The sequence below is a fragment of the Oncorhynchus tshawytscha genome, linkage group LG22, assembly GCF_018296145.1.
Source record: "Oncorhynchus tshawytscha isolate Ot180627B linkage group LG22, Otsh_v2.0, whole genome shotgun sequence".
In the NCBI taxonomy this organism is placed as follows: Eukaryota; Metazoa; Chordata; class Actinopteri; order Salmoniformes; family Salmonidae; genus Oncorhynchus; species Oncorhynchus tshawytscha.
In genome coordinates this window covers 37,347,168-37,371,978 of record NC_056450.1, presented here as the reverse complement: position 1 = coordinate 37,371,978, position 24,811 = coordinate 37,347,168, and the positions used below count along the sequence as shown (strand labels likewise).

The window sequence follows — 24,811 nt, the reverse complement described above, 5'->3', positions numbered from 1 at the left end:
AAGACACAAGCAGCGGAATTATTTCAACACAATTAAGCAACACTCCACTGTCTGAATATATCTGGGTGTTCATGTTGAACTGTGTTTTGTATTGAGTCTCAATGGGGGGTTTTCTAGTCTTGGAATGTATCAGTCAAACTCACAGGGATAATACCATAGTTACGGCTATCCACTGCTGAACACAGACCCTGACTGTTGTTTTAGGCATGTCTGCCCCTTAGGCATCATGCGTTTAACCCCCTAATGTCGAAGTCCGCGTGGAAATCTAATTAGCATAATTCAAAAATCCCCATAGAAATCTGTCAGTTTAAGCTAGAGAGATATTTTTTTGCATTGGATGCGTCTCAATCCGCGTATCTTGTACTTCCGCATCTGCGATGAAAGGTTACAGAGCTAGAGGTGTTTGTCAGACCGTGAGACATCACGAAAACCGGTCGTCTGTCATTTCCGAAACAGGTTGTTTCTACACACTAATATGGAAAGGTGAGACTCTTACAAACACGATGGTGTTCTCCGTTTTGCTCTACAACCCCCACAAACATCTTTGCACTCCTCTGAAGTCAGTACAGACCATTAGCCAACTTCTGTCTGTTGCGTCCAAACAGGTTGTTCTACACACTAATATGGAAATGTGAGACTCTCATGAACATTACATGTTGGTTGTTATCTAGGACGCCCACAGGCTTCACAAAACTAGTCTGAAGATCCCCTGGTACCAGTTGAAAAACATGACTGAAAGTACAGAACCAGTCAAAAGTATGGACATGCCTACTCATTCCAGGGATTTTCTTTATTTTTACTATTTTCTACATTGTAGAATAATAGGGAAGACATCAAAACTATGAAATAACACATATGGAATCATGTAGTAACCAAAAAAAAAGTGTTAAACAAATCAAAATATAGTTTATATTTGAGATTCTTCGAAGTAGCCAACGGTTTGCCTTAAAGCTTTGCACTCTCTTGGCACTCTCTGGATTGCTTTTCCAACAATCTTAAAGGAGTTCCCACATAACCTGAGCACTTGTTGGCTGTCAGAACCAACTTCCTTTTTCATATTTTTTGTGGCTATATTCTTCTGTTGTTCCATGTAGTGCATCTGTTATTACATTTTTATTTGATTTAACTAGGCTAGTCAGTTAAGAACAAATTATTATTTACAATGACAGCCAAGGAACAGTGGGTTAACTGCCTTGTTCAGGGGCAACTTTTTGGTTACAGGCCCAACGCTCTAACCACTTGGCTACCTGCTGCCCTGGCATGTGTTTGTATGGGCCAACAACAGTAAGACAACAACAAAAAAATTGATACTTCAATGGGAACTCAAAATTAAAAATCAAATAGCTAAATGATCCTTGGTGTATGACCTTCTTAAAACTATTCCACATAGCTTAGTAGAAATCCCCTCCCCCCGGCTTAGACTCTAATGGGTTAATATGATGAAGATGATTAGAGACTCAGGCCTGTCTGTCGAGCTGCAATGGAGTAAAACCTAATTCAATAATGGATGAAAATGGACCCGTCAGAGTTGGACTAGTAGCGGCTCGGTGTGGGTGGTTTGCTGTGTCGGAGTGGAACTAACTCATTTCTTTAGTGCTGTGATAGAGAGTACGACAACTTTATTCTCCAGGTGATCGTATCCACTAAGATGTGGTGTGTTTATTCTCCAGGTGATCGTATCCACTAAGATGTGGTGTGTTTATTCTCCAGGTGATCGTATCCACTAAGATGTGGTGTGTTTATTCTCCAGGTGATCGTATCCACTAAGATGTGGTGTGTTTATTCTCCAGGTGATCGTATCCAGTAAGATGTGGTGTTTTTATTCTCCAGGTGATGGTATCCACTAAGATGTGGTGTGTTTATTCTCCAGGTGATCGTATCCACTAAGATGTGGTGTCTTTATTCTCCAGGTGATCGTATCCACTAAGATGTGGTGTGTTTAATCTCCAGGTGATCGTATCCACTAAGATGTGGTGTGTTTAATCTCCAGGTGATCGTATCCACTAAGATGTGGTGTGTTTAATCTCCAGGTGATCGTATCCAGTAAGATGTGGTGTGTTTATTCTCCAGGTGATCGTATCCACTAAGATGTGGTGTGTTTAATCTCCAGGTGATCGTATCCAGTAAGATGTGGTGTGTTTAATCTCCAGGTGATCGTATCCACTAAGATGTGGTGTGTTTAATCTCCAGGTGATCGTATCCAGTAAGATGTTTGAATGTTTTGAAAAGTTCAAATGTCCTTCTCTTTCTCCCCAGGTTTCCATAACCTTTGACCCCTTCCTCTACCTTCCCGTGCCCTTGCCCCAGAAGCAGAAGGTCCTCACAGTGTTCTACTTTGCTAAAGAGCCTCACAAGAAACCCATGAAGGTGAGAGGACATATTGGTATCATTCAAATAGCAGATGGCTTCTGTTTTTTTATTTTTTTATTTGAACGATTTTATTTGACTAAGTCTGCTTCCTCTGATTTGTGTCAGTTCCTGGTGAGTGTGAGTAAAGAGAACTCGAGCACAGCCGAGGTCCTGGAGTCCATCTCTCGGAGTGTGAGGATCAAGGCAGAGAACCTGAGATTGGCTGAGGTAGTGAAGAGTCGCTTCCATCGAATCTTCCTCCCATCCAACTCCCTGGACACGCTCTCCTCCTCAGACATGCTCTTCTGCTTCGAAGTGCTGTCTAAGGAGCTGGCCAAGGAGAGGGTGGTGGTGCTCCAAGTCCAGCAGGTAAACATCCAGCAGCCTCTCTTGCCGTCCTATTCGAACCTTAGGGAACTATAACACAAGTCCCTAGTGTGTTACCTAGTGTCTGTCTCTGTGTTCAGCTCATCTGTCTCTCTGCCCCCCCCTCCCCTGTCCAGAGGCCTCAGGTCCCCAGTATTCCCATCTCGAAGTGTGCTGCCTGCCTGAAGCCGCCTCTCTCGGATGAAGAGAAACTGAAGCGATGCACCCGCTGCTACCGCGTGGGTTACTGCAACCAGTGAGTCAATAGCTCACTAAATGTTTGCTGTCTGGCACTAATGACACGGAGGCAATTGAATGAGTTAATCTCCCAATAATAACAGAACTCTTTCCTGTTCTCCTAAATGATTCAGGAATAGAAAAAATATATTAGTTTTGTTTTTAATCCAATCGAACTTTTTTTCAGGGTTTGCCAGAAAAAACATTGGTCCAGCCACAAGGTTCTGTGTGGGCCCAACATAGAGAACGTGGGGCTTCCCTTCCTGGTCAGCGTCCCTGAGTCCAGACTCACCTATGCCCGGCTGTCCCAGCTGCTGGAAGGATACTCAAGGTATCATTGGGATGTTGATGGATGGATATGAATGCTGCTCTTTAGATATCAGTACAACTTTGCTGATTTAACATTGTTGGACTGTCACTGATTTACTATTTGGTCTCTCCTCTTTCCCCCCCATCTCTCTGTGTAGGTATTCAGTTAACGTGTTCCAGCCTCCCTTCCAGTCTGGCAGGACGTCTCCAGAGGTCACCCAGTGCCTGGCTGACCTTCCCCCTCCAGCAGAGACCCCTGAAAGTGTGGGGCCAGGGGATACGGCCAGGGGCGGTGGGGCAGGGGACTCGGAGCAGGAGGGCTCCTCTCTGGTTCCTGAGGCTCCACTAGAGACAGCCCAGGCCTCAGCACATCCAGCCGGAGACCCAGACGCCCTCTCCACCCACACCACAGACTCAGGTTTCATTGAGGCGTCCTCTGACTCCCAGGGAGAGAAGGAGACCTCCTGTGAGAAGGCTGTCAGACCAGAAGGTAAAGGCAAGCATCTTCTAAAATTGACAATCAATAGTATTGTTTTTACTTTTTTCATTACATTTCTCAACTGATTTATATAGACAAATAGTTTTTTTTTTTACCTTACACTATGTTTACAAAAGTATCTATGGTATGTGGACACTCCTTCAAATGAGTGGATTTGGCTATTTTATCCACACCTGTTGCTGATAGGTGTAAAATCGAGCACACCGCCATGCAATCTCCATAGACAAACAGTAAGAATAGCGTTACTGAAGAGAGCAACGACTTTCAACGTGGCACTGTCATAGGATGCCACCTTTTCCAATAAGTCAGTTTGTCAAATTTCTCCCCTGGTCAAATGTAAGTGCTGTTATTGTGAAGTGAAAACATCTAGGAGCAACAACGGCTCAGCCGTGAAGTGGTAGGCCGCACAAGCTCACAGAACGGGAGTGCCGAGTGCTAAAGTGTGTAGCGTGTAAATAAATCGTCTGTCCTCGGTTGCAACGGCAGCACAAGAGCTGTTCGTCGGGAGCTTCATGGAATGGGTTTCCATGGCCAAGCAGCAGCACACAAGCCTAAGATCACCATTCGCAATGCGAAGCGTTGGCTGGAGTGGTATAAAGTTTGCCGCAGTTGGACTCTGGAGCAGTGGAAACGCGTTCTCTGGAGTGATGAACCACGCTTCACCATCTGGCAATCCGATGGACAAATCTAGGCACAAAGCGAGGTCCATACAGAAATGCTTTGTCGAGATCAAAGTGGAAGAACTTAACTGGCCTACACAGAGCCCTGACCTCAACCCCATTGAACACCTTTGGGATGAATTGGAACACCGACTGTGAGCTAGGCCTAATCGCCCAACCTCTCTAACACTCTTGTGGCTGAATGGAAGCAATTCCCCGCAGCAATGTTCCAACATCTAGTGGAAAGCCTTCCCAGAAGAGTGGAGGCTGTTATAGCAGCAAAGGGGGGACCAACTCCATATTAATGCCCATAATTTTGGAATGAGATGTTCGACAAGCAGGTGTCCACATACTTTTGGTTATTTACAAGCATTTCGCTACACTCGCAATAACATCTGCTAACCTTGTGTATGTGACCAATTAAGATGTATTTAGTGGATGTTTTTCCCCGTGGCTCAGGCTGTGTTTTGAGGCTGTGTTTTGTGTCTAGCTGCTGTGACCGGCTACCAGCAACCATCAGAGTCTGCGTCCAGCCACACCTCTCAGTTCTACATCACCGTCCTCCACTCCAACAGCAAGGAGCAGACACTGGAGGAAAAGGGTCAGGGCCCTAATCTCAAACCTGCCCCTCACACCTAGTCCTAGTGTTAAGACAAAGCTTAAACTTTACCATTCAACATTGAACTCCTTTACGATATGTGTTCTAGAATGTCTTCCTGTTGTTTTGTCACGTTTCCCCTTTACCCTAGAAGAGGCCGTTCTGGACCTCCCTGAGGACTCCAGCCTGGAGCTGGTGTGGAAGAACAACGAGCGTCTCAAGGAGTACGTCCTGGTTCGGTCCAAGGAGCTGGAATTTGAAGAGGACCCTGGGTCGGTCAACGAGACAGCCAGGGCTGGACACTTCACCCTGGAGCAGTGCCTCAACCTCTTCACTAGGCCTGAGGTGCTGGCACCAGAGGAGGCATGGTAGGAACAACACCACTGATCAATGTAGCCTTCAACATACACTAACATGCAGACATACTCAAACAAATGTAGCCCTACAGTCCCACAATGTCATGGACTAACACACGTACTGCACAGTTAACATTCAGACAGTCCTCTTACTGATTTAGGTGGTGTTTTGATGGATTTACAAACCTAACAAACTCTCTTTCTCTCTGTCCCTATCCTTCCCTCCCTCTCTGCCTCACTCTGCCTCTCGCCTCTGCCTCACTCTGCCTCTCGCCTCTGCCTCACTCTGCCTCTCGCCTCTGCCTCTCGCCTCTGCCTCTCGCCTCTGCCTCTCGCCTCTGCCTCTGCCTCACTCTGCCTCACTCTGCCTCACTTTGCCTCTCGCCTCTGCCTCACTCTGCCTCTCGCCTCTGCCTCACTCTGCCTCACTCTGCCTCTGCCTCACTCTGCCTCTCGCCTCTGCCTCACGCCTCTCGCCTCTGCCTCTCGCCTCTGCCTCTCGCCTCTGCCTCTCGCTCTGCCTCTCGCCTCTGCCTCTCGCCTCTGCCTCTCGCCTCTGCCTCTCGCCTCTGCCTCTCGCCTCTGCCTCTCGCCTCTGCCTCTCGCCTCTGCCTCACTCTGCCTCTCGCCTCTGCCTCTCGCCTCTGCCTCTCGCCTCTGCCTCACTCTGCCTCACTCTGCCTCACTCTGCCTCTCGCCTCTGCCTCTCGCCTCTGCCTCTCGCCTCTGCCTCTCGCCTCTGCCTCTCGCCTCTGCCTCTCGCCTCTGCCTCTCGCCTCTGCCTCTCGCCTCTGCCTCTCGCCTCTGCCTCTCGCCTCTGCCTCTCGCCTCTGCCTCTCGCCTCTGCCTCACTCTGCCTCTCGCCTCTGCCTCTCGCCTCTGCCTCACTCTGCCTCTCGCCTCTGCCTCACTCTGCCTCTCGCCTCTGCCTCACTCCTCTGCCTCTCGCCTCTGCCTCACTCCTCTGCCTCTCGCCTCTGCCTCTTGCCTCTGCCTCTGCCTCACTCTGCCTCTCGCCTCTGCCTCACTCTGCCTCTGCCTCACTCTGCCTCTCGCCTCTGCCTCACTCTGCCTCTCGCCTCTGCCTCACTCTGCCTCTCGCCTCTGCCTCACTCTGCCTCTCGCCTCTGCCTCACTCTCGCCTCTGCCTCTCGCCTCTGCCTCACTCTGCCTCTCGCCTCTGCCTCACTCTGCCTCTGCGCCTCTGCCTCTCGCCTCTGCCTCACTCTCGCCTCTGCCTCGCCTCTGCCTCACTCTGCCTCTCGCCTCTGCCTCACTCTGCCTCTCGCCTCTGCCTCACTCTGCCTCTCGCCTCTGCCTCACTCTGCCTCTCGCCTCTGCCTCTCTCTCGCCTCTGCCTCTCGCCTCTGCCTCACTCTGCCTCTCGCCTCTGCCTCTCTCTCTCCTCTCTGCCTCTCTTGCTCGCTCAGGTACTGTCCAAAGTGCCAGCAGCACAGAGAGGCCTCCAAGCAGCTGCTGCTATGGCGTCTGCCCAACGTCCTCATCATCCAGCTCAAACGCTTCTCCTTCCGCAGTTTCATCTGGAGGGACAAGATCAACGACATGGTCGACTTCCCCGTCAGGTATAGTTGAAGTCGGAAGTTTACAAACACCTTAGCCAAATACATTTAAACTCAGTTTTTCACAATTCCTGACATTTAATCCTAGTACATCTTTCCTGTCTTAGGTTGGTTTGGATCATCAGAATAATAGTAGAGTGATTTATTTCAGCTTTTATTTCTATCTTTCATCACATTCCCAGTGGGTCAGAAGTTTACATACACTCAATTAGTATTTGGTAGCATTGCCTTTAAATTCTTTAACTTGGTTCAAAAGTGTTGTGTAGCCTTCCACAAGCTTCCCACTATAAGTTGGGTGAATTTTGTCCCATTCCTCCTGACAGAGCTGGTGTAACTGAGTCAGGTTTGTTGGCCTCCTTACTCGCACACACTTTTTCAGTTCTGCCCACAAATTATCTATAGGCTTGAGGTCAGGGCTTTGTGATGGCCACTCCAATACCTTGACTTTGTTGTCCTTAAGCCATTTTGCCACAACTTTGGAAGTATGCTTGGTTATTGTCCATTTGGAAGACCCATTTGTGACCAAGATTTTAGTTCCTGAGTGATGTCTTGAGATGTTGCTTCAATATATCCACATCATTTCCCTTCCTCATTATGCCATCTATTTTGTGAAATGCTCCAGTCCCTCCTGCAGCAAAGCACCCCCACAACATGATGATGCCACCCCCGTGCTTCACTTTTGGGATGGTGTTCTTCGGCTTGCAAGCCTCCCCCTTTTTCCTCCAAACATAACGGTGGTCATTATGGCCAAATGGTTCTATTTTTGTTTCATCAGACCAGAGGACATTTCTCCAAAAAGTATGATCTTTGTCTCCATCTACAGTTGCAAACCGTAGTCTGGCTTTTTTATGGCGGTTTTGGAACAGTGGCTTCTTCCTTGCTGAGCGGCCATTCAGGTTATGTCGATATAGGACTTGTTTTATTGTGGATATAGATACTTTAGTACCTGTTTCCTCCAGCATCTTCACAAGGTCCTTTGCTGCTGTTCTGGGATTGATTTGCACTTTTCGCACCAACGTACATTCACCTGTAGCGGTATGGCGGTTGCATAGTCACATGGTGTTTATACTTGCGTACTATTGTTTGTACAGATGAACGTGGTACCTTCAGGCGTTTGGAATTTGCTCCAAAGGATGAACCAGACTTGTGGAGGTCTACAATAATTTTTCTGAGGTCTTGGCTGATTTCTTTTGAATTTCCCATGATGTCAAGCAAAGAGGCACTGAGTTTGATGGTAGGCCTTGAAATACATCCACAGGTCCACCTCCAATTGACTCAAATGATGTCAATTAGCCTATCAGAAGCTTCTAAAGTCATTACATAATTTTCTGACATTTTCCAAGCTGTTTAAAGGCACAGTCAACTTAGTGTATGTAAACTTCTGATCCAATGGAATTGTGATACAGTGAATTATAAGTGAAATAATCTGTCTGTAAACAATTGTTAGAAAAACTACTTGTCATGCACAACTTGCCAAAACTATAGTTTGTTAACAAGACAATTGTGGAGTGGTTGAAAAACGAGTTGTAATGACTCAAACCTAAGTGCATTTAAACTTCTGACTTCAACTGTAAATAACATATTATAAACACAACTTCTCATATTATTCCCTTAATCACACTGACCCTGCACTCAATGACTTGAGGGTGAATTCACTCAAACATGTAGTTTTAAATATTTATACAAACACAGATTTACAGCTTGTTTTCTTGTCTTTCAGGAACCTGGACCTCAGTAAGTTCTGTATTGGTCAGAAGGACGACATGCAGCAGCCACCCATCTATGACCTCTATGCAGTCATCAATCACTACGGGGGCATGATCGGAGGTCACTACACTGCCTACGCACGCCTGCCCAGCGCCCAGAACAGCCAGCGCAGTGATGTTGGTGAGTGACTCTGTTTGACTGAAGTAGGCTCTACTGTATTTTAGTAGGCTCTACTGTATTTTAGTAGGCTCTATTGTATTTTAGTAGGCTCTACTGTATTTTAGTAGGCTCTACTGTATTTTAGTAGGCTCTACTGTATTTTAGTAGGCTCTACTGTATTTTAGTCGGCTCTACTGTATTTTAGTCGGCTCTACTGTATTTTAGTCGGCTCTACTGTATTTTAGTCGGCTCTACTGTTATATTCTGTTCATACTGTTAAAATGATCTCACCTGCCGTCCTCACCTCTACTCTTCCTCCACCCTCTCCCTCCACCTCCCCACTCCTCTTCCTTCCTCCTCTTCCTCCTCCCCCTATTCTCTCCTACACCTTCCCCCTCACCTTCCACCTCCCCTTCCTACACGACCCCCCCCACCCCCAGGCTGGCGTCTTTTTGATGACAGTACGGTGACGATGGTGGAGGAGAGCCAGGTGGTGACACGCTATGCCTACGTGCTGTTCTACCGCCGCCGCAACTCCCCTGTGGAACGACCACCTCGCTTACTGGGGGCCGAGTCCCCCACCTCTGCAGGAGCTAGCGCCAGCCAGGTGAGGGCGCCATTCTCTACTTCTGAGAGTATCCCTTAGGGAAGTACCAGTATCCATTACATGGTAGTAGAAAAACTCCTCGAGGAATAGTGCATCATGAGGGATTCAATTAAACTCGGCCCAACATGACTCGTTTTGAGGTAGATTTAAATTTCCTGAGATTATATTTTCACCACATGAGTGAGATGTATCACTGTGTTCATTCATCTAGTCGTCTTCATGCAGTGATATTTAGTTGGTTGCTTGTGGTGCTTTTAGAGAAATGAGAAATGATCTCAGTTGTCATTGACAGAGTAATGTGTTTTCTGCTTCTTAAGCTGTGATTGAGAGAAAGAAGATGGATCTAATCTGTTTCAAGGCCATTGGTTTGTTCATCAAGAGTTTTATGCTAGTTTCTAAATTGAATAGCGGCTTTGGAGAAAAGCTGTGCACACTTGTTTCAACTTATTATCCTGAAGTGCCAGACATTGGCTTTCTCTTGTCCCCTTTATCTGATCTGTTTTGGCATCTAAGCAGCACAGTTTTCTGTCCAAATGCTGAAAACAAAGTGAATTGCCTCAGAATTGATAAGGGCTGTATGTATTCATAGCTATTAGGCTGTATGTATTAGGTTGTATGTATTTAGCTATTTAATGCCTGTGAAAATGATTAGATGTATGGTGCATTTTTCTTGTACTCTGATTTAATTAATCTACAAAAAAATATATTTTATTTAATGTATCTATTAGCTAACTGTTGAAAAGAAAGATGTGATAGTTTGTCTATCCATGTGTTTTCTGAGAGACACCCCTCACATCGCTCTGAGCTGTCCTCATGCTGTTCCTTGAAAGAGTCTGGCTTGTCCTTGACCCTGTGGCCTGTGACACCGTTAATATATTAGACAGAGTGGAGTGGAAGGGGAGTGGTTTGCTGGAGGTCTGGCTGTGGTGAGGTGGCGTTGCTTTAGGAAGAACCAAGCCTTTCCCTGAAGCTGACACAGGTTTCCGCCATCGCAGGCATCTCTGATATGGCAGGAACTGGAGCAGGAAGAGGAGGGTGTTGAAGAGGGCCCCCGGGGCCTGTTCCGTCCCAGGCTGGGGAGGAGAAGAGCAGCCAGGAGGGAGGATGGGGTGGAGGGGCAGGTGTGGCGGCTGCTGCGCCAAAGGATCCCGCATTATTCCGATGACGACTGTGTCCGATATTTTGTGCTGGGTACCTTGGCTGCTGTACTAGCGTTGTTAGTGAACCTACTCTACAGAGCCAACTGGGGCTAAGCGGCCAGTATCACACCCCACACATACACGCTTGTATACTAAAGCAATAAGGCACGAGAGGGTGTGGTATATGGCCAATATACCACGGCTAAGGGATGTTCTTATGCACGTCACAACGCGGAGTTCCTGGACACAGCCCTAAGCCGTGGTATATTGGCCATATACCACAAACCACCGAGGCACCTTATTGCTATTATAAACTGGTTACTGAAATAATTAGAGCAGTAAGAATACCAGTTTTGTCATCCCCGTGGTATATGGTCTGATATACCACGGCTGTCAGCCAATCAGCATTCAGGACTCGAGCCAACCAGTTTATAAATAGGCTTATATACAAAAAAATGTAAAGTCTAATGAAATATCCATGCCAATACGAAAACATTTTGTTTTGTAGATGGCCTATAAATCAATATGCTGCTGAACACATTCAAAATGTTAACTAAATTATACACTGCATATCTGTTAATCAAGTCCAATAGCATCTACTAGTAACTTGGCTCAGCAAGGCTTGGCCTTCTTATTTACTGCAGTCCATAATGTATGTCCCTATAAGATACGTTAAATTCTAGTTCAAACCTAATTCAGCCTTTTATGTGTCCATGCCAAGTGTCTCTCGCTCTCATGTAGGTTTTCAGTACAAAAATCTGAAATGCGTGTTTCGTAATGGTTAGTCCTATGTTTTTGCACAAGAGATGCTGCGGAGAGGACTTGAACTAGGGTATAGGGTTTAAGTCCTACTGTGATAGTGTTGAGTGGGTGAGGGAATAAGATATTGTAATCCTTTAGCTCCATCCCAGGGTGGTATGATGGGCTCCGCCTTGCTTTGTGCAGTCATAACTTTGTACTGTAACCTGAAGACAGCTAAAATGTGTGTTTTGCTTTAATGAATACAGAGTGTTTTAGACTCACTGTAAGCTAGTATGTGCCTTCTGCTTGTTTGTCACACTGCTGATTTATTTTTGATTTTATGTTGTCAATGGTAAGCTCTTAATTCAGCGGTTGTATTGTTTTCTGTCCACTAGAGTTGGGCTCAATTCGAATTGGAGGCTGTTAATTCAGGAAGTGATTTGAATTTAAAATTCAGACATGTATTTTTATTTTATTTTTCGAAATAGATAACTTTTACTTTTCAGTTTATTGAGAAGTCATTGAAAATAAATGCTATTTTTTTTCTTCAGATTATTGCATTGTAGGTTTTGTTTACTTCCTTCCTGTTTACTTCCTGAATTGTGACTGCCTTGTGTTCGAATTGAGCCCAACCCTGCTGTTCATACGTTTTCCTTATCCTTGTCAGACTTCATGAAAGCCACTTGTTTAACCTTTTTAAATGTGCTTCTTTTTTTGGGGGTGAAATAGCTAGATATGTCAGAGCTTTACGACTGTTTGTGCAAAATAATAAGTGCGCTGATGTACAGTATGAAGCTGAAGCTTAGTAGTGACGTTGACTCATTAGGTGGACGGCATCTGCTTTCTATCAATGAAAATTGCAACACTTAATGATTATCTGTGTTGCTGGTATATGGACTAACCTTCTGTAACAGTGTTGTAGTAATATGTTAAAGTCTCAGGGATATCACACTGCACTCTGTCATGCCTCTCCAGCTGTTGATGGGCTTGGAGGCCAGGTATTACCACCATCTGCTTTCAATGCCCAATATGTCTCAGCGGTTTATCCAGTGGTTTGCCTCAGTCAAATGTCCACACAAGGAAATGTGAATTATAAAGGCTCCCTACAGATGGCAAAGATTCCCTATGGTTGTGGGTGTAAAGTGAAAGTTACTGATGTAAGGAAGTGTATATTTTATAGCAGAAATATTTACTAGATTGCTGTATAGAAATTGTACAATTTTAAATGTAATCTTAATAGTCGCTATTATTTAAAAAAGAAAGTGGGACATTTCCTAGCAATAATGTGTACAGGTCCTTCCATCTTAATGCTGCCACAATAAACCAACACTTGTACTACTTTTCAAAATAAAATGTCAACCTTTATGCTGTCTTAATGAATATTATTTTTAGTAAACAAACATGGAAATCGTCCATCCAATTGGAACTGGGTTTTGTTAGTGGCTGCAAGGAATATGTCCGTCAGTCCAGTGCGTTTATGCTTTTGGATGGGTAACAGACCAGATGGGTCTGGTCTTCCTGAAAGGGAACTGGTCCACAGAAAAGCATGATTTGTAACACTGCTTTATTTTACAGGCCTCTGGCCAGGCACTCTTTGGGACTGACCTGGACCCTGAAGGACCCCCTCCGCTGACCCCAGAGGTGACCTCTGAGCTGTTTGGACACTCTGGCGAATGTGCTGCTCTGTCCTACAGTAACATGGAGGAGGTGGACTAAGGTGTGACTGAAGCTCCACCGAGCTGGCATAAGGCTCCAGCTGTGGACCGATGCCAGCAGCAACATTGGAAAATACACTCCTCAGTAAACAACACTAATAAACTGGACGTCTTCAAAGCGTCCCCTCAGTGGTGCAATGCTAAACATGTCAGAAGTGGATTTGTGGGGAAGGAAGGACCAGTACATGTCACCACAGATGTGGTGGACATACCAGCTCATGCTGTTTATGTAGTAATATTCATGCAACACATTTATGCACACGTGTGTGCGCCCACACACACACACACACACACAGCGTGTTTGCACATACAACAAAAGCCTCCACACACTCCTGTTTCCCCAGAGCCTCCGGGTTGCAGCCTGTTGGCTGATGGAAGAGCCCACCTAGACAATGTTGGTGGCCATGCCGCTTATGACCCCCTTTTATCCCATGATAAAAGGGTGTCTGGTTCAGAGGTCACAAAGGGTGTGGCTAACATCAAACAACCCCCCCCAGCCTGTTGGGATTGAGGGAAAATTGTGATGTGAGAGGAGTGGACATGTGTGTCTGGGTGTGTAAGCATTTGAGTGTGGTTTTTCCCCACTTCTCATCAAGGTTTAGTCTGGTCTGTGTTGTGATTCTGTAAGCTGGGTACCGATATAGTGTAATGGGTGCAGAAGTTGTTTATTTTATGTTCATACAGAGGACAAAAAGTAACTGTCTTTCTGTTGACTATTTTCATACCACATCTGGATTTAGTTGCTTTGCTTTAGATTTTAAAACATTTTAAAAACATTTTTACTTTGTAATTTATCCAATCCTGTGGATGTAATTTTTTGGGAAGAAACTAACTTGATACACACTGAAATGTGCAGATGTGTAGATACACAGTAGCCGTACAATAGAATGCTGTTACCACTTCTGCTACATATCTTCATTTCTGTTTGAGTACTCTTGTATACCCCTCCCTTCATTTGTATTGGACTGCATATATAACGTTGGGGGTTAATGAGAATGTGTATAAGATTATACATTGTTAATATAAATTAAACACTTTTTGAGAAGCGCAAACGGGTTATTTGAATACACACTCTGATTCAGTAGGAACTTGAATAAAGTTGCCTGGAAACTTTTTTTTTTACCCTCCGTTTCTACCATTTTCTGTGTTTAAATTGTTGGTCCTCCAACCTGCACTTCTTTTACATGGCGCTTGTTACTGTATTTGCTTTCAGACTCCACACATTATGCAGAGAGAAGAAGAAGAAACGACGGTTTCAGAAAGTAAACTCAAACACTTTTTTTCTGTCAAAATAAGTTGGCAGAGTGATTGTATTTGTATGTGGATAGTTGTACAAATGTAGAGCTACAAATCTACGATTGGTTAAAAGATTTACGAGGATCTCTGGTTTCAGTAACATACCGAGTTAGCTAGTTCAACCCTCACGCAATTTACTGACAAATTGGCTCGTTATTTAGTCAAGGAAAATCAGGTGTTGACAACCGATCATTCGGGACTGGAGCTCCTCATGTCAGACGGCGACAAGACCGGTGATCATCCCTCTAAACCACGGGGACGGTCGTAATGAGTATGACCCGTTTGATGAGCGGTGTACTCCACACGCCAAAGGAAATGTCAATGAATATAACGGGTGTACCACTGAAGAAGATCTCAAGGGTTGTCTCTAAAGAAGAAAAAGCTTGTCCTTCATGTTGATCTCAATAACACCATATTGGTGTCTGACGCCGTGACAAGTCAAGGAACTATTGCAGCCTTGGATTATTTTATTTAAATTGTGACATGGGGACAAATGAGAACGGTAATTCAACCGGGTTGCAATATAGGTGACGAGGTCAAGGGACCGCAGTCAGGGGACCTCAGTTATCCTAAATAGCGGTTGTGACTAGATGGGAGTACAACTGCGACCGGAAGTGACTTTTCGTAGCAGGTTGATGCCGGTTTAGCTAGCCCTAACCCCATCTCATAATTACCCTAACATACTACATCAATTTTCCTAACCTGGTACGAAACAGTCTCTCCTGGTCGTAGCTGTATACTGCCTAGTCAAAACTCTAAATAGCCATTTTCTACATGTAGGCAGTTTTATTTTGGAGGTAGAACAGTGTTCTACAAGCTATAATGAATGAGAGTGATCCAAAATATTTTTCAAGGAGCAGATGCCCCAAAACTAACCTTTTGCTGTAAATGACATGACAATTCAATAAGTGGAATCATTGCCATTGTGTGCCAACCTGCCACGATGGTGCCATTGCTGAGTGTAATTGCCAAACATCGGTCTCTTTCTGTTGTCTGTAGGTAAATGGGATTGGATGAGTGACTCACCTCAACTCCCACCATGTGAGTGTGCTGTCTGCTATCACTCCTAGTTTGGCCCGGGTGGCAGGCTTCACCTGCTCCGCTGCAGGTCGGCAGTTCAGAGGGGTGCTGGACGAGCACCTAGCCATGCTGTACTTTCCGGAGGGGAACACGGAGCTGGCTGTGAAGGGGGAGGAAGGGCAGCTGTACCACTGGAGCCTACCCTCCTCCTTCCAGCTACTGAAGGATCTGGTGGCAGACGGGAAGGGACTTTTCCATCTTGTTCCTTACCTTTTGGCTGAGACCTTCCTCGCGTGCTGTCTTCTGTGTCCCGTGCCCTCACCCAGTGCTCCCACCCACTGTTCCCCCGACCTCCCAGCCCTTAAGGTATGATGAGTGCTTTGGGTGGGGGAGGGTGTGATGCTGGATGTGGTATCATTAGGACAATAGCTACAATGACTGTGTTGTCCTGGCATTTTACCAAGCTCTTACTAACTGCCTTATTAAATGGACGCGTTGCTCGTATCATAATCATACTGTTATGTTAGCTACTCTGCCAATAGTCCAGTCATTGCACTCATTACTCATTATAGGCTGCTACCTGTTGTCATTGTAGGCTGTTACCTGTTGTCATTGTAGGCTGTTACCTGTTGTCACTGTAGGCTGCTACCTGTTGTCATTGTAGGCTGTTACCTGTTGTCATTGTAGGCTGTTACCTGTTGTCATTGTAGGCTGTTACCTGTTGTCACTGTAGGCTGTTACCTGTTGTCATTGTAGGCTGTTACCTGTTGTCACTGTAGGCTGTTACCTGTTGTCATTGTAGGCTTTTACCTGTTGTCACTGTAGGCTTTTACCTGTTGTCACCCTGTTGTCACTGTAGGCTTTTACCTGTTGTCATTGTAGGCTTTACCTGTTGTCACTGGGCTGTTACCTGTTGTCATTGTAGGCTTTTACCTGTTGTCATTGTAGGCTGTTACCTGTTGTCACTGTAGGCTGCTACCTGTTGTCATTGTAGGCTGTTACCTGTTGTCATTGTAGGCTGTTACCTGTTGTCATTGTAGGCTTTTACCTGTTGTCATTGTAGGCTGTTACCTGTTGTCATTGTAGGCTGTTACCTGTTGTCATTGTAGGCTGTTACCTGTTGTCATTGTAGGCTGTTACCTGTTGTCATTGTAGGCTGTTACCTGTTGTCATTGTAGGCTGTTACCTGTTGTCATTGTTGTTACCTGTTGTCATTGTAGGCTGTTACCTGTTGTCACTGTAGGCTGTTACCTGTTGTCATTGTAGGCTTTTACCTGTTGTCACTGTAGGCTTTTACCTGTTGTCATTGTAGGCTTTTACCTGTTGTCACTGTAGGCTTTTACCTGTTGTCATTGTAGGCTTTTACCTGTTGTCACTGTAGGCTGTTACCTGTTGTCATTGTAGGCTTTTACCTGTTGTCATTGTAGGCTGTTACCTGTTGTCACTGTAGGCTGCTACCTGTTGTCATTGTAGGCTGTTACCTGTTGTCATTGTAGGCTGTTACCTGTTGTCATTGTAGGCTGTTACCTGTTGTCATTGTAGGCTGTTACCTGTTGTCACTGTAGGCTGCTACCTGTTGTCATTGTAGGCTTTTACCTGTTGTCATTGTAGGCTGTTACCTGTTGTCATTGTAGGCTGTTACCTGTTGTCATTGTAGGCTGTTACCTGTTGTCATTGTAGGCTGTTACCTGTTGTCACTGTAGGCTGCTGTCACTGTAGGCTGTTACCTGTTGTCATTGTAGGCTGTTACCTGTTGTCATTGTAGGCTGTTACCTGTTGTCACTGTAGGCTGCTACCTGTTGTCATTGTAGGCTGTTACCTGTTGTCACTGTAGGCTGCTACCTGTTGTCACTGTAGGCTGCTACCTGTTGCAGCTTGTCATTTAGAGGCTGCTACTGTGTTACAGGTGGCATTTAGAGGCTGCTACTGTGTTACAGGTGGCATTTAGAGGCTGCTACTGTGTTAAAGCTTGTACAGGTGTCATTGCTACTCAGAGGTGAGTCATAATTATTTGAGAGTAGTGTGGGGGGGTGGGGGGGATATAGTGGTCAAAATTCTTACAAGTCTTAAATCTTGTTCGAGGAACAATGCCTTTTAAGACCAACTCACAGAAGGTCATTCACGGTGAGATGTATTATGGGTGCCTGGTGTGTGGTGCTACTCCCCTGGGTACAGAGTGGCTGCAGTCCCTTGTCATCCCCCTCAGTGTGTTCCTGTACCAGTTAGTTTACTGGAGCAGAACACATCGGTTTCTGCAGGGGGGAGGCTCAGAGGCTGACTTACACAGTTAGCTGCAGTTTAAAAACATCCACATGATAACTTATTCAAACTGTCAAGGACTATTTGTGTAGGAATATCGGCAGGGAGGGTGAAAGAAGATAATTTGATTCAGAAGAACTTGCAGGATGACCTGTAAACTTGGTTTTGTTTATTCTCATTCTAAAAGGATACTCTAAAGCAGAGTTTCCCATACTCTGGGCCCCCCCGGGTGCGTTTTGGTGTTTGCCCTAGCTCTACACAGCTGATGCCAGGCGGTGCCAGGATCGAGTTTGGGAAACTCTGCTCTAATGTCCAGACAATTTTAATGTTTTCCGATTGATACCTGATAGACACTGTAAACCCTTTCATATCTAATGCCCCGCTGCTGGTAGAGTATGAGCCACGTTAAAGCAGACTGTGTTCGTTGTAATGAATTATTTATAAGGTAATAGGAACATACTTATACTCAAAATTATTAATCTAACTATTTACTAATCCATTATAAATGCTTTACTAGAAGGTGGGATTATATAGTGCTGCCCTTTCTCCTCCCTCCCAGCTGAGTGTGTTTGAGACACCAGGCCAGATCCACTGCAGTATGAAGTGGGTGGTTCTGACCAGGCCAGATCCTCTGTAGTAAGAAGGGGTGGTTCTGACCAGGCCAGATCCTCTGTAGTAAGAAGGGGGTGGTTCTGACCAGGCCAGATCCTCTGTAGTAAGAAGGGGTGGTTGTGACCAGGCCAGATCCTCTGTAGTAAGAAGGGGTGGTTCTGACCAGGCCAGATCCGTTGTAGTAAGAAGGGGTGGTTCTGACCAGGCCAGATCCTCTGTAGTAAGAAGGGGGTGGTTCTGACCAGGCCAGATCATCTGTAGTAAGAAGGGGGTGGTTCTGACCAGGCCAGATCCTCTGTAGTAAGAAGGGGTGGTTCTGACCAGGCCAGATCCTCTGTAGTAAGAAGGGGTGGTTCTGACCAGGCCAGATCCGTTGTAGTAAGAAGGGGTGGTTCTGACCAGGCCAGATCCTCTGTAGTAAGAAGGGGGTGGTTCTGACCAGGCCAGATCCTCTGTAGTAAGAAGGGGTGGTTCTGACCAGGCCAGATCCGTTGTAGTAAGAAGGGGTGGTTCTGACCAGGCCAGATCCTCTGTAGTAAGAAGGGGGTGGTTCTGACCAGGCCAGATCATCTGTAGTAAGAAGGGGTGGTTCTGACCAGGCCAGATCCTCTGTAGTAAGAAGGGTGGTTCTGACCAGGCCAGATCCTCTGTAGTAAGGCCAGATCCTCTGTAGGGGGGGTGGTTCTGACCAGGCCAGATCATCTGTAGTAAGAAGGGGGTGGTTCTGACCAGGCCAGATCCTCTGTAGTAAGAAGGGGTGGTTCTGACCAGGCCAGATCCTCTGTAGTAAGAAGGGGTGGTTCTGACCAGGCCAGATCCGTTGTAGTAAGAAGGGGTGGTTCTGACCAGGCCAGATCCTCTGTAGTAAGAAGGGGGTGGTTCTGACCAGGCCAGATCCTCTGTAGTAAGAAGGGGGTGGTTCTGACCAGGCCAGATCCGTTGTAGTAAGAAGGGGTGGTTCTGACCAGTCCAGATCCGGGGCACCATTCCAAAAGGCTTGAAGTCTTATGACACTAATGGGGGTGCCCTAGTTTGCTGGCAAGCTCATACATCTTTGAATCATCATCAGGTCATTTAGTCTTAAGTATCACAGTAATTGTAATAGAGAAGTTGTGTTCTGTATTGACCTCCATGAAGGTTTCAGTGTTTCGTGATGTAGTCAGGGCACTGATCTCTCTCTCTGTAGGTTGGCCAGGAACACCTACACTCCTTCCTGGGAGGAAAGCTTCGGTGCCGGGACCCCTTCGACCAGGAAGTCAGAGCACATATTCATAGATGACAACATCCGGCAGAATGATGAGGACATCGTTGCCCATCCAAAAGTATGTTTTTTTTTTCTCGGTTCATGTTCTTTTGGATGTTTTGTGCGTACTCATATGGATGTGGATTTGCAGATCCAGTATGTTTTAAATGTCCTCACATGGTGTTTATGTTCTTGGTCCATGTCTGATTCTGAAGGTGTTCCTGGACTGAGACGGCTCAGAGACCTGCATATAGCCTCCACCTCACAGCTGTATGACCTACGTCTGGTCCAGAACGACCGTTCAGAGCCATCTAAGACCTAGTGTATTTTAGCCAGCTATGACAGGAACCTCCAGCATGGGGCAGGCTAGAGTGGTGTGTCTGCAGCCTATAGCTCCAGGGTGAGGGCTTGGGTTGGGGGAACTCATTGGGTCTGCTGGTTGAAGGTAACTGCTGTAGTTGCTCAAACTCCTTCTCTAAGTTCAGTGTACTCAGGGTGTGTGATACTGACAACCATTATATTACAAATGTAGAAGACGGCTGTTTTTAAAATAAAAATAGGTCAGAACTAGGTCATCAATGTAAAGGCATTGTTTACGTATACCAAATTCTGTTAAGAATATACAAGTCATATACCTCACTGTTTCTAATATCACAACGAGAGAGTTACATGGTTGAGCAGTGAAACTCTGTTATAACTTCACACGTGCTCTTATCTAAAGACATGCTTCAGTTAGAACCCCAGTTAGTCTTACTGTTTGACTATTTATAATGGCATTACAATGGATGAGCTTGAAACAGCTAAGCCCTAGTTTAATTTGGGTGTATTTGGTTTGTGGGTTTGTTTGCGCTGGAATTGATTTAACTTTCTTTGGAAGCGCTCTTATGTGGAAACACTATTCCTAATGATATATCCAGGGAATGTGTTTCACACTTTTTGTGGATGGTCGTGTTGGAGATTTATATGACTTATTTTTAAGCTTGAAGGGGGGTTTGCCATTTGACTACTGCAAAATCGAGACACCTTTTCTAAGTAACCCATCACAATGGCTGGTGGGTAATTGATGAAGATGGGGCACAATCAGGCCTTTGACTGCAGTACATAACTGAGACGGTTCAATTCTAAGAAACAGGCGAATGGGCTGTTGTTGCTAGGGCAACAGTCATGTTTGATAGGAGACACATTCAGACTGTATATTTGAACCGACGGCTGTGTATCTGGATGTACTTTGTGTGTTCTTGTATGTCATTGTCTCAAGGCAGATAGTGTAACTAATCGTCTGCGTTGACTGTCAGTCGGGGGTGACGTAGGATTGACGCCACCTGACGTAAGACAATGCTTGTATGTTTCGTGGTGAACATTCTAAACTATCAGCTTGTACTCATGTGGAGTTCAATAGAGCTGTGTGGAGGAAAATGTTTGTTTCTTTTTTGTGCCACAGACACACTGTGTATGGGAATTTACTGATCAAATATTGATTAGTTAGGGTGTTACTGTCACCTAAAAGCACTATCGATTTCCCCTCAGGCCTTTTGGATACAGTTAAGTTGTGAACAAGTGATTGATTATCAGCCTACAGGGTGAAGACTAATGATGGATCTAGGGGAACTAATCAATCAGGGATCATCAGCAGAGCAGGGTGTGAGGTTACGTTTAAAGTGTGATTATTGCTATTATTGACGTTTTATTATTAGGGGAGTTACTAACAGTGATAATTCAACTTCGAACAGAGTGGCTGCGGTTCTGGATTTTCTGGAACACAGGAGTTTTGGACTAAATATACAGAGATTTCTGCACATGTGTAAGATCCGCTGCGTGCCCTACCCCTCCCCGAGTCCTTCCAGCTGCTGCTCTGTGATCACTCACCCCATGACTCCGCTGCCTGCCCTACCCCTCCCGAGTCCTTCCAGCTGCTGCTCTGTGATCACTCACCCCATGACTCCGCTGCCTGCCCTACCCCTCCCCGAGTCCTTCCAGCTGCTGCTCTGTGATCACTCACCCCATGACTCCGCTGCCTGCCCTACCCCTCCCGAGTCCTTCCAGCTGCTGCTCTGTGATCACTCACCCCATGACTCCGCTGCCTGCCCTACCCCTCCCCGAGTCCTTCCAGCTGCTGCTCTGTGATCACTCACCCCATGACTCCGCTGCCTGCCCTACCCCTCCCCGAGTCCTTCCAGCTGCTGCTCTGTGATCACTCTCCCCATGACTCCGCTGCCTTCCAGTCCTTCCAGCTGCTGCTCTGTGATCACTCACCCCATGACTCCGCTGCCTGCCCTACCCCTCCCCGAGTCCTTCCAGCTGCTGCTCTGTGATCACTCTCCCCATGACTCCGCTGCCTGCCCTACCCCTCCCCGAGTCCTTCCAGCTGCTGCTCTGTGATCACTCACCCCATAACTCCGCTGCCTGCCCTACCCCTCCCCGAGTCCTTCCAGCTGCTGCTCTGTGATCACTCACCCCATGACTCCGCTGCCACTTGTTCAAGCAAATGTAGTTCTTTGTCTTTTGTAACAGAAGGTAAACATAAGCACGACGTAACAGGCAGTCTAGAGTTTTCATGTTCTTTTGTCAGGAGTGGAGTTAGCCTACTAGATGTACACAACATATCAACAAGCTAGACACGAACACACAGTCCATAGCGATGTAATGTGCAAACAGAGTTCTCAGGGTGTGTACAGATTTTGGGCTGGGTAAAACCCCTCGTCTCATCCTTTTTGGTAAAGCGTATATAGTAAAAAGAGAACACGTGCAGAATGTGATTTGGATCCTTAGCTTTGTGAAAGAAGTTCCCGGAGGGGCGGGGCAGGGGCGAAAACTCAGTATTCGTAACCTCAGACATAATTTAATGGAGGGTCAGAAATGCACGTATAATAATTGCCATGATGTTGGCTTCAGGGACTTGGAGAGAGAAAACAGCTGGACAAACATTCCTTCTGGAAAATAGTTAGTAATAACATCGTATTAAATAGTTGATACACTACATGTGACAGGACACTTGCAATCTGAAATGACATTCTAGTGGAGTTGACCGTGTGGTTACTGGACAGTATACTGTGGTCCTATCTCTGCAGTGCAGACTGACCAGGCTGGGCACATCCAATCAACACCTCTGATCTCCAGCACAATGTGTACAGAGTTGGTTAATCTGATGTACTGGCCATAGTTGTTTGCAGAAGCAGACGCTGATTGCAGAAGCAGACGCTGTGTCCTCTCATTACAAGCCAAACGATGAGGCACAGTGTGTACAGTAGGAAGACTCTTCTCTCACTGTTCACCAGATAGTGTGTGTTCAGTGTGTAATGGTCTGTACATAATACCAAGTACTATTTCACTCTGACTTCCAGGTACAGGTCTCTAGGGGAATAATACGACTTGTTGTAGTCCTTGTCAGATCTACTTTATATATATGAAGCCTCAATGGCTTGACTGTCTCTAAACACACACGTTAACATGTTTTACCTTCCACAAATAAAATATTTGTATCTTTCTTTTATGATGTTTATTTTGGGCACACATCAGCATGTCAGGATCTTATGCAGCGCTATGCTGTGGAATTACCAAATGGACATCTAATATAGAACCGACACAATTATCTCTCATTGTGGAATAGAATTTAGGGATGCATTTCATTTGATGACATTAGGTTTCATTAGGTTGATCTGGAACATGATGAGGCCTACTGTACGCCACCCTAGATGCAGACTCCACCTCGTGGTTCCAACTTCCTCAAGATGGCAGTGGAGATTCTGGATATTTGGGCTTTACACATCAATCTCAGGTGAGGCTAAATGAGATGTGCAACACGCATTTCAAACTATACTGAACAAAAATACAAACGCATCATGCAACAACAACAAAATATTTTTTATTTAACTAGGAAAGTCCAGTTAAGAACAAATGCTTATTTACAATGACGGCCTAACCCGGACGGGAGCCCAAATGTAACTTTACTGAGTTACATGTCATATAAGTAAATCAGTCAATGGAATTAAATTAATTAAACCCTAATCTATGGATTTCACATGACTGGGAATACATATATGCATCTGTTGGTTACAGATACCTTAAAATAAAAGAAGGGCAACGCAATGGGCCTCGGGATCTCGTCAAGGTATCTCTGCAGTCAAATTGCCATCGATAAAATGTTATTGTGTTTGTTGTCTGTAGCTTATGCCTGCCCATAACATAACCACACCGTCACCATGGGACACTCTGTTCACAACATTGACATCAGCAAACCACTCTCCCACATGACGCCATACACCTGGTCTGCGGTTTTGAGGCTGGTTGGACATACTGCCAAATTCTCTAAAACAACATTGGAAGCGGCTTATGGTAGAGAAATTAATATTGAATTCTTTGTCATGAGCTCTGGTGGAAACTCCTGCAGTCAGCATGCCAATTGCATGCTCCCTCAACTTGAGACATCTCTGTGGCATTGTGTTGTGTGACAGATTTTAGTGGCCTTTTATTAAGGTGCACCTGTGTAATTATCATGCCTTTTTAATCAGCTTCTTAATATACCACATCTGTCAGATGGATGGATTATTGTGGTAAATTAGAAATGTTCACTAACAGGGATGTAAACAAATGTGTTCACAAAATTTGAGAGAAATAAGCTTTTTGTGCATATGGAACATTTCTGGGATCTTTTATTTCAGCTCATGAAACATGGGACCAACACTACACATGTTGCGTTCATATTTTTTGTTCAGTGCAGTAGAATTTATGACAGAAGTAGAAGATATTGAGAATCACCACAGGCAACACATTTGTTGTAGTTTATTATTCTTGGAATGGAAATTGCGCTCTGTTGCTCTCCAAGGCTGTGTAGAGTAGACATTCCAAAATCACCTCGGGCTAAATTAAAGGAAAAATTGGTTTAGATTTTTGCATGTTGACGGGGACTTCATAGCCTACAATGTTAGCTGGCCTATGTTTATAGTTTTGTCAGATACTCAGACTCAATAATTGATTGAAATAAAAATACACAGTCGATGGTCTATATTGTTGATTATTGATAGGCTATTTCAGAGATATTTTGAGAACAACAATTGCTGTGAGAAAAAACAAACTGATGTGCCTTGATTGTGTAATCCCCAACCAAAAATAAGTTATGCGAGAGTAGCCTATAAATGGCACGTGGAATATCAAATATAAATTTATTTAGATAAGTAAATGTTGAAGAGGTAAAATAAAGCTATTTAAATGAACGAATTAACCTTTGTCAAGTGAGAGCTCCATGGAGAAGCTGTTGCGCACGCTGTTGTTGCGCACGCGAACCCAGGCAAAGAAGGGAGGGCAGAGCGAGCCATGGTGAGCCAATAAAAAGGCACCGGAGTCCTGCTAACCGTCGGCTTTGC

General features: G+C 45.4%; 1 protein-coding gene and 1 long non-coding RNA gene across 11 annotated transcripts in view; both read left to right on the top strand.

Moving 5' to 3' along the window:
* Positions 1–14,148, top strand: part of LOC112222365 (ubiquitin carboxyl-terminal hydrolase 19-like) — a 33,551-nt gene extending 19,403 nt beyond the window's left edge. For 5 of the 10 annotated variants that reach the window (XM_042304161.1, XM_042304163.1, XM_042304165.1 and 2 more), the window contains 11 exons: positions 2,257–2,367; positions 2,476–2,718; positions 2,853–2,971; positions 3,140–3,283; positions 3,420–3,757; positions 4,910–5,020; positions 5,169–5,385; positions 6,804–6,956; positions 8,674–8,840; positions 9,260–9,426; positions 10,422–12,671. In XM_042304161.1, coding sequence (XP_042160095.1) covers positions 2,257–2,367; positions 2,476–2,718; positions 2,853–2,971; positions 3,140–3,283; positions 3,420–3,757; positions 4,910–5,020; positions 5,169–5,385; positions 6,804–6,956; positions 8,674–8,840; positions 9,260–9,426; positions 10,422–10,679 — 2,028 coding nt within the window. In that variant the 3' untranslated portion in view covers positions 10,680–12,671. Of the gene's footprint in view, positions 1–2,256; positions 2,368–2,475; positions 2,719–2,852; positions 2,972–3,139; positions 3,284–3,419; positions 3,758–4,909; positions 5,021–5,168; positions 5,386–6,803; positions 6,957–8,673; positions 8,841–9,259; positions 9,427–10,421; positions 12,672–12,881 lie in introns of those variants that run through there. The other 5 variants (XM_042304170.1, XM_042304169.1, XM_042304162.1 and 2 more) reach the window with 5 other exon arrangements.
* A 717-nt stretch (positions 14,149–14,865) lies between these two features.
* LOC112222366 lies at positions 14,866–21,667 on the top strand. The gene is made up of 4 exons (XR_002949138.2): positions 14,866–15,022; positions 15,317–15,703; positions 19,395–19,530; positions 19,667–21,667. It is a non-coding gene; the product is annotated as an uncharacterized LOC112222366 (long non-coding RNA).
* The last annotated feature ends 3,144 nt before the right edge of the window (positions 21,668–24,811 follow it).